The 15496-nt window shown below is 39.2% G+C and overlaps 1 protein-coding gene across 4 annotated transcripts in view; it reads left to right on the top strand.

Annotated features, from left to right (window-relative positions):
- VTI1A (vesicle transport through interaction with t-SNAREs 1A) overlaps positions 1 to 13951 on the top strand; it is a 258051-nt gene extending 244100 nt beyond the window's left edge. For 2 of the 4 annotated variants that reach the window (XM_053984455.1, XM_053984454.1), the window contains one exon: positions 12831 to 13951. In XM_053984455.1, coding sequence (XP_053840430.1) covers positions 12831 to 12924 — 94 coding nt within the window. In that variant the 3' untranslated portion in view covers positions 12925 to 13951. The remainder of the gene's footprint in view (positions 1 to 12830) is intronic. The other 2 variants (XM_053984457.1, XM_053984456.1) reach the window with 1 other exon arrangement.
- Positions 13952 to 15496: the final 1545 nt, after the last annotated feature.

Here is a 15496-nt window from a genome sequence, read left to right as displayed (position 1 = left end):
GCAGAATCAGGGCACTGAGCTCTTACAACTTTGTGCAGAGCTGTGGCGCTTGATATCCTTTGCAGATGTGGGACTCAAACCCCACTGAAGTTTTAGGCATCTTTCCATTGATTGATGTGGACTGTGGAGCAAGTCATATTCCTCCTCCAACCATTTAGAATTTATTATTGACTGGACTTTCTCATCGTGTGTGTTTTTTGCTGGCTGTAAAGTCTCATTGCCCGGTGTGTTCCAGTCGGCTGTGTTGCGCATAGCCGCGCTCAGAGAAACTTCCAAATGATGCTACATAATTAACCTCTGCAGTTTTTAAGTAAAATAAAACAGTAGCAAGGAGAGAGACATTTAAAGGTACTCAGAAAGACAAAAAGAGCTCTGGTTTAACTGAAGAGAATCAATAGTAATGTAAATTTGGGAAGCCAGAGTTGCCACGAGAGCAGCTGTCTCTCCATGACTACTGGGATGGCACAGAGGGAGCACATCTTTCCCTGTTTGGTTGCCCAACCACAGTCGTAGCAAAGCTAGCTCACCTCACCCCTGGCACGGCTTCAGGTCCCCGTGGAGCTGTGCCAGGTGGCGGTGCCACCGTGCAGTGTTTTCACCTGCCACTAGATGTCTGTGTGGGCTCTGAAACGTTCTCGAGGGGTGATGCCCCTGGTAAACGCGACAGGCAAAACTGGAGCACAGGCTGTGGGGAAGCCTTTTAGTTTGTGTTTATAATTGTAACAGCATTACTTTAATTAGGCCTGTGTTTAAAGCAATGTGTGCTGTCTAAAACTAAATTCCAGCCTTTCTCATTTGAGGCAGATAAGGTGTTTTTCTTGTCCACATCTGTTGAAGACTGTTTCCTTTCTGTTCATGTGAAGAACTGAAATGTATCTTAATGTTGTGAAAGTTTTGGAGGAAGTTGCTGAAATGTAAAGTAGATTCATCTTCTTTTTATTCTGAAATGATGACATACCAAAATGTAGAATATCTTTTCCATAAGTGAGTTTGTGAGACATATACATCAGCACATCTGGGCTCATGGAGGAAGGTAATGCATCAGATGTTAAGTTCAGTATATTAAAGGTAAACAAACAAAGAAACAAAAAAACCTCTGGACCTGGGCACAGAAATCTATTTCCCAATTCTCTTTCTCAGCAACCCACTGGCTGGCCAGGGCAGCTGCACCTGTGACCAGCTCTTCTGCAGATATCTTCTGAGAAAAATGCAAAAGTAATCAGCATATGTTTGACTTTTGTTTATCTCTGTCACCCGGGAATAAGATACAGATAGTATCAGGAGCAAAGAAAGGTACATTCTGATATTATTTTCAAGTTTTTTTTGTCTAGACAGAGAGGAGCAACCACTTGTATCTCTGAGGAACACACAGCCCCATTCCACACACACATATCCTAGGCTGAAGGCCAGAGGGAAGTAGTAGGCTGTCTATATTAAAAAAAAAAAAAAGTTTAAAACCACCACCCACTCATCAGGTGACTGGAGACTGTGGTTGTAAAATATGCTGCAGGCAGAAGTTCTGAAAAATCCCAGAAAGTGTTGAAAACATCTCTAAACAAGGTATTTTTCTCCTGCACCTTTCTTGCTAAAGGTCCCAATTGCTGCCAAGAAAGCTAGTGAGAATGTTAGCTGCCAAATAAAAAATTTATGACAGTGTTTGGCAAAGGATTGTATCACTGCTTGTTTTATATATTTCCACAAGTCTCTTGAAGGGCTGTTGGACACATACGGCTCAGTGATCACTGGGCTTTATCTGTTCTTTAATATATTGAAAAAGCAAATTCCAATAAAGTATGATTTGAACAATAGATTTTTTTCTTTTAATACTCTCCTATAAGCACTTGTTATGGTGAGAATATAATTTCTAAACAACATTCCATGTATTAAAATTGTTTTAAAAGCCCTTTACCTGACAAAGTTACCTGTACATAGTAAAAATACATTAATTTTTCAATTAAAAAGGTATTGCTTTTGGAATTGTGCTTGTTATGTGTAGGAGTCTGGGCCAATAAACCGTCTGTTAAAACATAAAGAAGTCCATTCAGTCAAAGTTGTGTCTGCCATTTATGTTTCAAAACCCAAGAAAATAATGTGTTTGTGTTGCTTTGCTCACCAATATCAATTAGGTTTTTGGCTCTATCATTAAATTAATATAGGGGAGAAAATTGTTCCAGTGGATTTAGCAGAAAAAATAAATGTTTGAATACAGAGTTTATAAGCACACTGACAATAATTATGAAGCTGGCCAATGCTGAAGCAACACCCTTAAAAATATTTTCCTCCACTGAAGAAACAAAATGGTCTGTCTCTGTCTTCTCAAACCCGTTATCAGATTAGGCTTCCAGCTGATAATTAGTGCTGTTTAACACAGATCTCATTGCTGGGAAATCTCAAAGCCTGAGCGGTTTACTTTTTCTGATTATCATGTGCTGCTGGAGGTGGGAGCTCTGGAGCATGGAACTGTACCCCCCTGCACCATTTTGTCAGGGGAGAGAGAGCCTCCTCTTCTCTCTGGTGGCCAGGAGGTGGTGGGACACAGCTCTGGCTTGCTGTCCCCTTCCAAGGGGACAACCAGAGCAGTCCCCAAGCTGCCCCAGGGCCCCACAGCTCTGTGCCTTCATGGCACAGCAAATACTCTTAAGCAGCCAACAGCACTACAGCTGCTGAATGCCTTGTGTATGCTTGTGTATTTCATGGTGTTTGATATAAAGTACTCAAGACAGACCAGCATTAAGAGGATTATTTCAGACAGCATTAGGAGTTAATTTACAGAAGATTAGCTCTAAATCAGGCAGATATCATAAGCAAATTAGCATCAGTTGTAAGAGATTCAGAATCAAAATGTGTGGTGGTTTTAGTTTTTCCCTGCATGTGCTGAGTGGAAGAGCAGTATCTTTATTTGTTTCCCCCACTAAGGTGTTACATCTCAAATAGTGAAGAGCAGGTATTCTTTTTTTTCCTAAAATGCACTCTATTTATTATGGTCCTGTTTACTGGCAGTGAAACTGCTTAGCTCCAAATACCCTTCCTCTGCTGAATATTTTATATTTCATGCCATTTCTTCATTGAGTAATGTTTTGTTTGGTCGTAGAAATGATGTCTCCATGGTTGTGTTACAATATTTTAAATAGGTAGTATGGAGCTTTACTTCTGAGTAACGTAGTTAATCCTTTTTTTTTTTTTCTGTTAAAATGAGTCACATTCTAATGCCAACTCATAAAAATAAAGGAATGTATAAAATGCTACATACCAGAGTGAAGATTATAGGTACTTAAAAATAGATTCCTTAATATTTAAGCTTGTAAATTATGAATTTGTTTTATTTCCACAGCAGTGATGGTTAATTTGTATTAAAAAGCAGATTCTGTTCTTCAATCAATTTTCCAGACAAATTCTTCTGGCTGCAGACAGACAGACAGACATGAGCACCTATCCTATCCCATCTCAGTATGGCAGTTTTGGGTACACTTGCCCAATTAGTGGAGAAGATGATGAAATGGATTGGGCCATGATATTAAAGCCTGTGCCCTGAGTTGTCCTTGAGATTCTGAAAGTTTTGAAGTCGACAAATGGGATTCCCATCTTTGGAGAAATTTGTGTTCTCCAGTCCAAGGGATTAAACTGCTTAGTCTTCAGTGTGCTCCTGAACACTTGGGGTTTTAACAGAGGAGGGAAGTCTGGGCGGTGTTTTTTACGATTTTTTTCCCTCTCTTGATGGACCAAATTCCTCTTGACAAGGTTGGCCCGAGGTCATGAATGTCTCCCTGCCTTCTGTGAGAGAGGAATCTCTGTGCCTTCCAGGAGATCATGAAGACTTACACCCACCCTAAGCCAGCTGGGCTTGCAGGTCCCTCTGGTTGCAAGACCTGTGAGGGGCTCTTGCACCGTGACTTTGTGCCCTGTGGTTTTACCAAATATTTGGAAGCTCGACGCGGTTGTTAAACTGAGGTGTCTGAGGTCATGACAAAGTAGAGGCTTCTCTGCTCCCCTAATAGAAATACTGTAACATGCTGAAAAGAAAATACTTTCATAGTGGCAAGTATCTCCTGACAACTAATTTGATAGTTCTCTATCAGGTAAACCATTTGTGAATATATCGATTCTTTTTATTTTTCACTGTTCTGTCTTCACTGTTCCCAGGTTTTCTCTGAACCGGTTGGGCAAAAATTGATTTTTATTTGTTCCACTGGCCTTGTGGAAAATTAGCTTATGAACTGGTTTTCATAGGAAGACTCAAAGCACAGAAAAGGTTGAAAAATAAGCCTATAGCAGTCAAAATTGTTGTCTGAAATGTCTTCAGACTGGAAGGCTGAATTTATTGCTCAAAACAAGTACTAGCATTGTGGAGGTGTGCAGTCCTGCTCATTATCACTGGAAAAGGGGGAACCAAAAAGCACAGTAAAAAATTAAATTTTAATAATGCTCGTGATATTTTCTAAATCCTTCTTGACAGAAAGATTCTCATTATTTTTATCTGTCTCAGAGTAGGCTCTTTTAATGCCATCTCACAAATGGCCTTAGCCATGATTGTTTTCCTTTCTTTTATAGCATTTGAAAAAAATGAATATATACCAAAAAAAATTTCTATTCTATCATTCAAGAAGTGCCATGAAATGGTAACATTTTGGATAGCAGATCTTCAGGAACAATTGCTGCAGATGCCTTCAGGTTTTTACAAAAGAGGTCAACATTGTTAAGACAATTGTAGGAAACTTGCCATACAAAAAGATGCCCAGTCAAATATTGTGTAATCAGAAGAAAATAATGCAAGAAGAGAGTGTGTGTCCAGTCTCCAGCTTTGTCACACCTAAAACCTGTAGATTAGTCATTAATTAAATTGAGGCAGAATGAAAGACATTACTTCCTTTCATCTGTTTAAGATATATCTTTTAGTGGCTTCTAATGATTATGGAAGTTGATAAGATGCAGACTTTTGACATTTTTGTTTTCTTTAAATTGCACAGAATGTAAATTTAACTATATTTATCATAAAAGCCAATATGAGATCTTGTACGTTCTTGTCATTTTATAGCTTGCATACATTTCTTCTGCTGAAAAAATAATTGCTTTAGCTTTGAGTGCTGACAAGGGGGTTGGGGCTTTTTTTTCCTATTAACTGTTTGGGGACCAGGATTTCACGTACCCGACGTGCTGAAGAATGCCACTGCACCGACAGCTGGGCTATCCACCCTCCCTCTGAGCTCTTGCTAAAGCTCTTGTAATGTTTGCTAAGGCCTATGGTTCTTAGTCATGCTCAGGTGACTAAATGTGTGATTTGTTCTTCTTGATACTTCAGTACCCTGAGAAAGGCTGGTTGGAGATTAAGACAACCTTGACTCCTTCCACTTGCAGTTGCCACTGTGCATGTGATCATCATTCAGACTTGCCAAAGGGATCTGGTGTTGCCTGTGCTTTGCATGAAATGAGTTAGTCCCTCTCCCGTTTTGGTTGGTGAGTTTCCATGGCCCCAGAAGCCCCACTGTGTCTCCTAGTGACAGTCATAACCTAATTGATTCCCTCTGTGGAAGGAGTGGACATGGAGATGGCAGAAAGCTGAAGTTGCATCAAAACCGTGTAGAGAAAAGTTCCATGTCAGGGTCTCAAGAGCACAAGGATACTTTTCATCCTTCAGAAATGCCTTGCAATATGTTCTTAAAATAAGCAATGAATAAAATCTGGCTAGTACAAGATTTTCAGCACCCTTCAATTTTGTGTTTTGACCTTTAGTCCCACATCTATGAGGTCCTCGATCAGGCTTTCCCTGTTACCACATTTGATTTCCAATCAGTCCTGTAAATCTCTCTCCTTCCCAGGCCTGTCAGTCCCCTCTCAATCCCCATATGCACCCCACTGATTACTTGGGTACAATTTTCACTTCCTGAGACTGCCAGCTCCTTGAGAGAAGGCTCATGCAAAACATGAGAACCCCGATGGCTACCAAATAACACTATACTCCAATGCTGTTCATTTGGAATGTCTTGCAAGATTTCTATTATTAATTAAATCTTTCCATAAGTATTTTAGCTATCATATATAATCAAAATAATTTTAAGTTTTAATCTATGGCAAGATTGTCAGAAGATGACACAGCAAGGTAAAGACATAGTTGAGTCAAGGAAGGCCAATGTGTTTCAGCAGGCATTCAGCCAAGAGAGGGATATCCTTTTTTAACTCCTCCAGAAAAACTGTCAAAGGCAAAGTATATTTGCTTCTGGTCTAAATTTAATGTGCAAATATAGGACCCATTAAAAGGAGATGATGGATCAAGGTCTTTACTGGCTAATTATTGATTAGCATCTTCTGCTTCACTGGTGAGTTTCATCTCTGCAATCTTTCTGATTGATGGGAGATTGCACACACTTTACAATATGCTAGCACCTTTCTGTATGATTTTGCCTTCAGAGCTAGCAAGCTTTCTTGCCTGGGCCTCATGTTCAAGCTTTTAGAGATATCAATTCCTATGTTGTAGGTGCCTAACCTAGCTGACCAGCACTGCTGGGGTGCATATATGGCCAGGAAAAAGAGAGGGCAGTTCAATGCAGGACTCTAGTTTATACACAGGGAGCTGAGAGAGATTAGCTAGATATAATTTAGATGTTTAAAGTGGGATAGTGTGACTACTTCCCTGCACCTGTTATTACATGACTCATTCTTTCATTCAGGGCCCAGGTGGAAACACATTGATGTGGTCTGAGTGTAATATTATAACTAGAGATTGGTATCCATGTTATTACAAGTAGACAGCCCCAGTCCTTAAGACTGAACTTTAAAGCTAGAGGACATAGCATTGCACAATACCCCAGTCCTATCAATGAAATCGTAAGTGCCCTATATGGCCTGGCTCTTTCAATAAACCCTGCTAGAAAATCAGCTGGAAAAAGCCCATCCTTTCCTAATCACCAACCCTCCGTTTTTGAGGATTTCATTTTGTTATCTGCTCAGTTTTCAGCAAGTTTTATAAATTTTCCCAAGTTCTTACAAAGAGGCGCCTTTGGGAAGGAATTCAGAGAACATGGAAGAGGCTTCTGCTAGGAACAGTCTGCAGACTGAACGTGGACCTTAGGAAGGGTGGTCTTTTTGTCCCCAGTAAGCCATAGGGGGGTCCCATCCCCTCTCCACCACCCCCAAAGCGTTTTCACATCTAAATATACAATGTCAATTACAATGCAATTAGGTCTCCTGGCTTGAGAACATAAAAACGTAGACATATTTTCAGAGTTTGTGGTGGGGAAAAGGAAAAAAACTTGAGTGTTTTCCAAATTCCTCACTTTTCCCATGGTCAACTATAAGAGGGCCAAGGAGTTATATGTAAGTTGTGCAGATATTTTTTTCACTGGTGTTTCTGTTTGCTAATTTCAGTCATTAATGATGAAAAATGGCTCCAGTCAGATACTTGCAGCCAGCTGTAATTCTGCTAGGCAATGTTCTCTTAGTCTTCTATTACAGTAGGTTGCCGTGTCTTTATGTTTTTGCCGCAGCCTGTCTCATTCTTTTCAGTTGCTTTTATTTAAGAAAAGCATTCTTAAACCTGAAGACGTGAATGATTGAACAGCCCCCAGATACCCTGAACTTGAGATTTATCATTATGTATCTAAGGCTTTGCTTTACCAATCATAACATTTTATTCCCCTGTGTGGGGTTTAGTGCTTCCATTTGAAAACTCATTGTAACAAGGATGTCCTTATATATAGTAATAATTGTGTCTGTCCAGAAGCTATGTGAGTATAGCTATATTACTTTAAATGCACATTTAATTTTGCTTGGTATGTTTTTGCCTATTTGACTAGACCCACACTTAGTGTTTGTTTGAATCTACTGATTTGCACATGAATATTGGACACTTAAAAGTCGCTTGCCACTGATTTGCATGCACCTATTTTCTTTCATGTTAGCAAAAACTGCCAATCAGAAATAAAAGGGCACAAAAAATGCAATAGCCAAGTATTCAAAGTGACCATTTAAGATGTGATTTTGTATACAAAGCAAGGCTTTCTGTCCAGTAAACTGATAGGAATCACTTCTAGTTAAATCATAAATACATATTACAGTGAAACACTGTTGGACAGTGCTCTGTCATCAATCAGTCTGTGTTCTTGAGGACACTATTTTTCAAGATGCCTCCTTTAAGAATAAAGCCCTGTGTTGTAATGAATGTGTGCTAACTGATCCCCCAGGCCATTTGTTTGGTTTTGTTTCTTTTTTTTATTTGTATCAGTGTCAGAGTTGAGCTTCTGTAGGAAATTTTTTGCAGTATTTTATTTGTAGTCCTCAAGTTAAGGACACACTCTTTATGCACCCAGAGTCTGCACTGGTTCGTTTATATCCTGCATTTTGTTAACATGTTACCGTGATTGCTAATTTTCATGACAATTGTTATTGTACCATCAGTGCTTAATGGCAAGGCATCATTATTCAATGCTGGTCAATCAGGCACTAAGACATGTGCAAGACATCAGGCTGAACCCATATAGATGTCGTGCACTCCCCTGCTAATGAATGCAGTTTTATAAAAAGGTTTAAACACGGTTGGCATCCTTAATGTAAGGTTTGCAAAAGCTTATTCGGGAGCTGCTTTGTGTTTATACAGAGCAGATCTAAACATGGCACAAACAGAGTTAGACCCATTGTGTGTGTGTGTGTGTGTGTGTGTGTGTGTGTGTGTGTGTGTGTGTGTGTAGCCACGGACAGGCGCGAATCCTTTGGGGGGTTTGAAATGTGGAAAGGCAGCACAATTTCTGCCAGGACAGCAGTGAGGGGAACAGATTTTCCAGGAACATCAGTGTTTGGTAGCACATGTGGGACCTGTTCTGCAGAGCAGTGGTTGACCTGTGCAGCAAGGAGGTGATCCTGAAAAGTGGATGGTGTCCTGAATTTGGCACTGGCTGGAGGCACCCTCCAGCACAGCAGTGGTTGGAGATTAGGCACTGTGACCAGAAACCAGGATAAAGGGTCAGACATCTGGAAAGGTGGAGCAGAAGGAAACTCGAGAGGAGAGGGATGTGCTTTCTGCGTTTTTAGTCCAGTGCTCTTCCAGTGCGTCACTTAATGTTACCCTTGTGTCTGCTTTAGTTACGGTTTCTATGTGGTTTTGCACCCAAATATTTCGGGCTGCTGTCCATAATAAACTAGATGGAGCTTGGTTTAAAAGCACAGATTTTTTGTGTCTTCTAACTCAAAGTAGAATGAACCCTTGTGCTCCTAGAGCCTCAAGTATGAAAGGAACAGTAGACATTGGCTGTTAACGAGCTCCCGCACAGGGCTCCAGCAGAACTTGGTGTGAATTCAGTGCCTAAGCTGCATCAACTAAATGGTTAATTCATCTCATATCAACAGCACTGTGATTCATAATGTAAACTTGAGGAATCCTTGATGTTTCAGTCACACATTCCTCTTAATTTGGCCATGCATTCTTTTAAAGCTACAGTGTGCTAACTTAATAAAATGCAGCATGCAAATGCACAAGTTTTTGCCTTCAGGCATTTTAGCCATGGATGTTTCAATGGGTGTCTTCTTTCAAGTATATATTCTTTCCTAAATTATTTACCCTGTAAACATGCTTTGCATTTTCAAAGAAAAATCTGGGCTTCCTTATTCACCAGATTTTGTTGAATTTAAGGTGTAATAGAGATAAAAGACTATCATCTGCTTCTTGTGAGCATGTTAGCCTTTGGGATTTTTTTGTAGCGAGCTTAGGCCCCATTTTCTTCTCCTTTGGTATTATCACTCCCTCCCCCACTTAAATTCCTTGATGCTTTGCCTAGAGCAATACCCACTGGCAGTGTCTGGCTGTGACAGTACTATAGGCTTCCCTACAGATGGGTCCTGCCAATGCCAACCATTGTTCTACAACTGTGAGCTGGTTTGACTGTCTTGGATCACTCAAAACCCCCTTTCCTCTTCCTTTTTTCTTTACTCTGAAGGGTCGTCCTTGCCTGTTGACTTTGAGATCTGAAATGTGCTGACACCCAGAACTTGTGTTCTCTGTCTTAGCAGCAGCTCCCATACTCTGATTTCAACAGGCACCACTGAGTCCTCCTTGGGACTGTCCTGCTGCTGCCAAACAGCTCTGTCATTCTCCTCTCAGCCCCATCCTTTGGGCAGTATGCAGTTAGTTTCATTTTACTTGCTCACTTGAAAGGAAAACAGTAAAACTCAATGATATTCTTTTTTTAAAGATATAAAATTAATCTTTAACTGTGGGCCTGAATATTAAAAGTATATAATGCTTCAGTGTAGGAATCTATTGATAACATCCATCCTATTTCATGATTAATTTGTTCCTTTTAATATGATATTCTTTTGCTGCACTGTGCAGACTAATTCAGATTCCTAGAAATTGAACTTTGATATGTATTTCCTAGATTCACACCATAAGCGAACCTTCAATTAGCAGATACAGGTGGTGGCTTGCCTCACTCAGTGTTTTCTTGAAAAGGATTTTAGAGACACGGATACTGATGAAATAATCTCGCAGTCAGGTGTGTACTGACAGGGTATAAAAATAAAGCATTTGGGGGACTACATGTTTTTTTTTAAATTTTTCTTTAGTTTGGCTTCTCAGACAATGCAATGATTTTTTCGGTGGGCCAGAGATAGGAGGACTTGATTTAAACACTCAGTATGTTATGTATGTCTTTGCCTAACTATGTGTTAGATTAAGCGAGTTTCACTCACAGTTAATCCTTTGTAAATTAGCATTATGGATGCCTTGGGGCCCACATCCCACAAATAAAATGGTTGTCAAGCCAGCTGCACTGTGTATTACTTAAGGCTGAATGTTTTAAGAGTTTTCATGCTTTTAATCTATTTCACTGCTGAGTTTCAATTTTGCTGAATGTCCTTTCAGGAGTGATGAGGGCGAGTGAGTAAATATATATTCTGGTTTTCATGCATTTGCCTGGGCAAATCGTTTGTTATCAGGTGTTTGGCAGAGAATGTCACACCCCGCCACAAAAGAGAAGCTTGTAAGTTCAGGTGTTAAATTGAAGTGCAAACCAACAAGAACCAAAAGCCCTTAATTAGCTTTATTTTGTTAGCCTGCTACACTTTTTTTTTCTTAAGGAAAAAAAAGAGTGAGAAACATCCCTCCCTCCTCCTCATCCTTTTGGCAGAGTAAATATTGCCTGTTAAGTTTGAATTAGCTGTCATCGCGAAGGAATTAATGCTGTGGTTGAGCCTTTCTAGTGAGGAAGGGAAAAATAAACGAGACAGATCTTAGTTCAGCTTTAAGTGATAAATGAGGACAAAGCAGCCCATTCATCTCCTGCTAGGAAAGTGGACACAAACACTAAAGCAGTTTTGCGGAAGACGTGTCAGCAAATGTGATCATTTTGTAACCTGTCAGGAGGATAGAGAGCTAGTCCTTTTAGAGTGTCACAGGGGAGGGTGTCTGTCTGATGTGACAGTTTTCATCCATCCATTTACTGCTTTTCCTTTAGGTGGGGGGTAAGCAAGGAGAGAGCTGGAGTTGGTTAAAACTGCATTTTTCTTTACACTTTCCAGTATAATTTATATGTATATCCACCCGCATCCAAATGAAAAACATTCACCAAGAAAAACTCCCCTCTGCTCTCTGGAGTTTCTTCTCTCTTTCACTGCATGAAATATGCTCATTTTAACACATTACACTCCCTGTCTTCAAGTTGTACTTGGTTTGATGTTTCACAAAACACAGTTTTACCTCTTCTTAACATTGTTTGGTTCTTGCAGACTTTGTTTTGTTTTGTTTTGCAGAAGCATGAGAAAAAAATATATAACTTGGGGTGCTTTTATTGCACTTGGTTGTTGGGATTTTTTTTGCTATGCCTCTCAAATTCTAATGATAAGCTTCATGTACAAGTATGTTTTGCAAAAGTCCCTATTTATGAAGAGCCTGGGAAAATATTCTTCCTTCTCTGTAAAAATGGAATAACAAACAGTGAATTCTTACAATCCAAAATCCTGCTGTAAAATGCCTGTAAAATTCTACTGTTTCTTGATTTAGTGATTTTAAATGACCTATTAATTTTAGGAAAAATCTGAAGTAATGTGATGACTGATTTTAGAAGCAGGAATTTCTCCCAGCAGATGATTGAAAAACATTAGGACTTTTTACTTCTGGCATCTTTTTATTTTCACTAATCTTCATTTTTTTTCATACTGCATAGAAATGTAACATTGCCTATTACCATAAGTAAAGGTATGCTACAGAGACAAGAGATGCTTTTACAACATAAGCTTCACAGTTTGACACTTGCTTCTTTATATCATCCTTTTCTTCAAAACTATCTTTTGTACTTTTCCCTTGGTAATTTAGTACAAGTGAGTATCTCATTGACATGTGATTCCTTGAAATCTTGTTCCTTAATAGTGAAATCCCTTGAAAATTAATAAATTGTTTCTTTTCAGATTAAAACTACTGAAGATTTCAGAATGGTTTTAAAAAATATAATGATATTTACTATTACAGACCACCCTGCTTGGATTGCATTGACTGAACAATATTTTTTTCATTTGTTCTTAGAGGTTTAATAAATTGAAACATAATTTATTTCATTTATTCTAATATGTATATAAATGTATGCATTATTCAGAAAATTCTTTTTCTTTCTTGAATACAAAAGTTGGATTTAATAACTACATAAAGACATGGTTGGAAGCACTGGAAACTGGGAGAAGTAAAAAATAATCAAGATACGCAAAATGGTAGAGGGAATACTGAATTTGTGGGTATATGTATTCTCTCCAGTTTTTTTGTGCACCTCATTTTATAATTTTTATATATATTCTGCTGTCTTGATTTGTTTTGTTTTATTCACTACAATTTTTTTGTCTCTTCTGCTTTTTTCTAGGATCATCCAAAACCGGATTTTGATCGTTGTTCTGGCAGTCATCATCATCTTCACCACCATGATGGCTATTTATTTTTCTGTCAGAGGACGCTGATATCTTTGTTCTTCACTAAACAGCAACAAACTGCTTGTTCTGAGTAATTAAGACAAAGTGGTCACATGAATCATTCTCTTGCACTGACAGAGTCTCCCTCTCTTTTCCACTCTTCAACTCAGGTGCAAGTGGTGTAAAATATTTTGTATTATTAATGGCATAGTTGATGGCATGTGGGTCTATTTTTTTCTTACATATTTGTCCTTATCTGAGTGTTTTCAGGATCTTAATATTTGTTGGAGTGAGGGCTTGTTCTGGTATAAAAAGACTTAATGTGTGTTGAATTCACCCACAGACAATTAGCCTGTAAGTTGCCAGAGTTTCATGAGGGAAGAGGGGGTCTTTGCACTTTTCTTCTGCTGTGCAGGGTGTATGAATATCAAGCAGTATCTGACCTTCTGTGATTTAGAAGATAAGTAAAGCAAAGACCAAATGATGTAGAAAGTGAACCTGTCTCCTGTGACTAACTCCCAATCATGCATTATCGTAGTAGATGTAACCTGGTTAAGAACAGTAGCTAGTTTTAAAAAGAGAGCAACCTTAGGATGGTGTTTAATATATGATGTAAATCCAAAACTCAATTTAACAATTTTTTTGTTTAAAGTTAGGCTTTCTTTTCTGCTTATTCAAAGCAATTCCACTTTCATCAAGATCATGAAAATGCATCACTTACCTAAAATGTAGTTGTGGCTACAGCCCATCTGTTGAATCTCTTTTAAATCTTCCAGTGTTGATATATGTACTGATAAGCATTACACACTAGGCCCTAATAAAGATATTTAAAGATACTTATCTATTTGTTGCTGATTGAAAAGAGATCTTAAGTAATAGTTCAGCAACAAATGCGTGATTATAGTGCATTAAACAATCTAGATTTTTAATACTGGCCTGGCTATGTTGAGACTGCATGTTGGAGTATTTTGAGTGTATTAAATTCTGATGTGATATTCCCCTTTTTAAAAAGAAACTGTAAAAATGTTAATTTATATATGCTTTTAGTTGATATAATATATCATAGTTTCATCTACCTGTGTGTAAATGAGCTGTTTCTCTTTTCCTATTGGCTGTGCTTCTCCTTTAGACAGGTTGAGGTCATTTAACTTATATTTAAGTTTGCAACTCCAACAAAGGTCTATCACTGCTGATGTGACAAAGTTCATATTTTTATAATAACTTTTAAATTCATTATTTGCAATCCCTTACAAATATAGCAAATGAAGAGGAATATTAAGCCCTTGAACTTAAGCCATAAAATGTTTCCGAAAGATGTTCAAAGAAACAAAAATCTGATTACTTTTAAATTCCCCCCACATTAGGCAGGAGCTGAGCCCTGAATTTTCATGTGTGCCTTAATACTTTTGGGGTTTTGGCATCCCTGTGGACTCTACCGATTTGCTGTGCTGTCCCTGGAAGCTGATTTTGGTCCTAAATGTCATTGTTTTCTCTACATAAAAACAACTCAGTTAAAAGGATGTGGTACTAATGCCACAGCTAAGACATAGAAAGAGGGTGATAAATGTAGAATAAAAGGATCCACAGGAAAAATGCTACTCATTGAAACAAATGCAAGCATGTAGGGTCAGCTCTGCCATCTGAGTGTTACATGCAGCTCACAACAAAGTTTGGAAGTGGTTTATGTGCTGGCTTTCTCTGCCAGCTCATGTCACTAGTAGGATGATGCTGGAACAAAAGTTCCTAGGTAGTCCAGACCCAGGTTTCAGGAGGTGCTGCTCTGTGCAGCACAGTGATGTTCAGCTCCTCACCTAGATGCCCCTGCCCTGTCACAAGGTCATGGGACCCCCCCAGCCACCTCCTGGGGCATCCTCTCCTTTCATCCTTGCCATTTACCACGTGGCTCTCAGACACAGAAAGATTTGGGTGTTCAGCTTCCAGCCTTCAGACAGGACATGTCCTGAAACTGAGCCTTTGGGTTGTGTAAGCAGAGCTCTGGCCATTAGCTTCGAGTGGTGGCACAGAGCTGAGTTCAGACAAATTAGAAGGAAGCCTGGCAGCATTAGCAGATACTTATCCTCAGCTCGGCAAATTAGGAGATGCATATTTTGTAAAGCAGAAAACTGTCGAGAAGGAAATCTTAAGCTCCGTCTGTTGCTTAGACATTCTCTGCATTGCCTCAATAATTTAACTATCATGGGAATTGATTCATGACTACTGATCTTAACAGTGACCTATGACTAGGTTTTGCCCTCTATCTAGCCACCTGCTGGAATCAGCAAAAAGCTGAAAGGAAGCTAGTTTTCCTTATCCCAGTATAAATCTAGGGCATAGTGTCACATCAGATACATCCACTCAGATAGGAATGAGGGAGAGAGAGACTGCCACGCAAAGCCTTCATCTTCACTTTTGATGAGCCCGCCATCGCTATGTTTCTCATGCTAACCTGTTAATAACTCTTCTGTGCCTGCTTTGCATCCTCGTGTACTCCCCACACGTAAAATAGTGCTCAGGTGGACATTACATCTTCAAAACACATTATTACTCCTCTCTCACCCCTGTTCATTTGGCCTGGGAAGTGTGCAGGTGAGATTCACCAAATCCACACATTTTGGTGAGG

The sequence above is a fragment of the Vidua macroura genome, chromosome 8, assembly GCF_024509145.1.
Source record: "Vidua macroura isolate BioBank_ID:100142 chromosome 8, ASM2450914v1, whole genome shotgun sequence".
Taxonomy (NCBI): Eukaryota; Metazoa; Chordata; class Aves; order Passeriformes; family Viduidae; genus Vidua; species Vidua macroura.
This window is presented reverse-complemented; position numbering and strand designations above follow the sequence as displayed.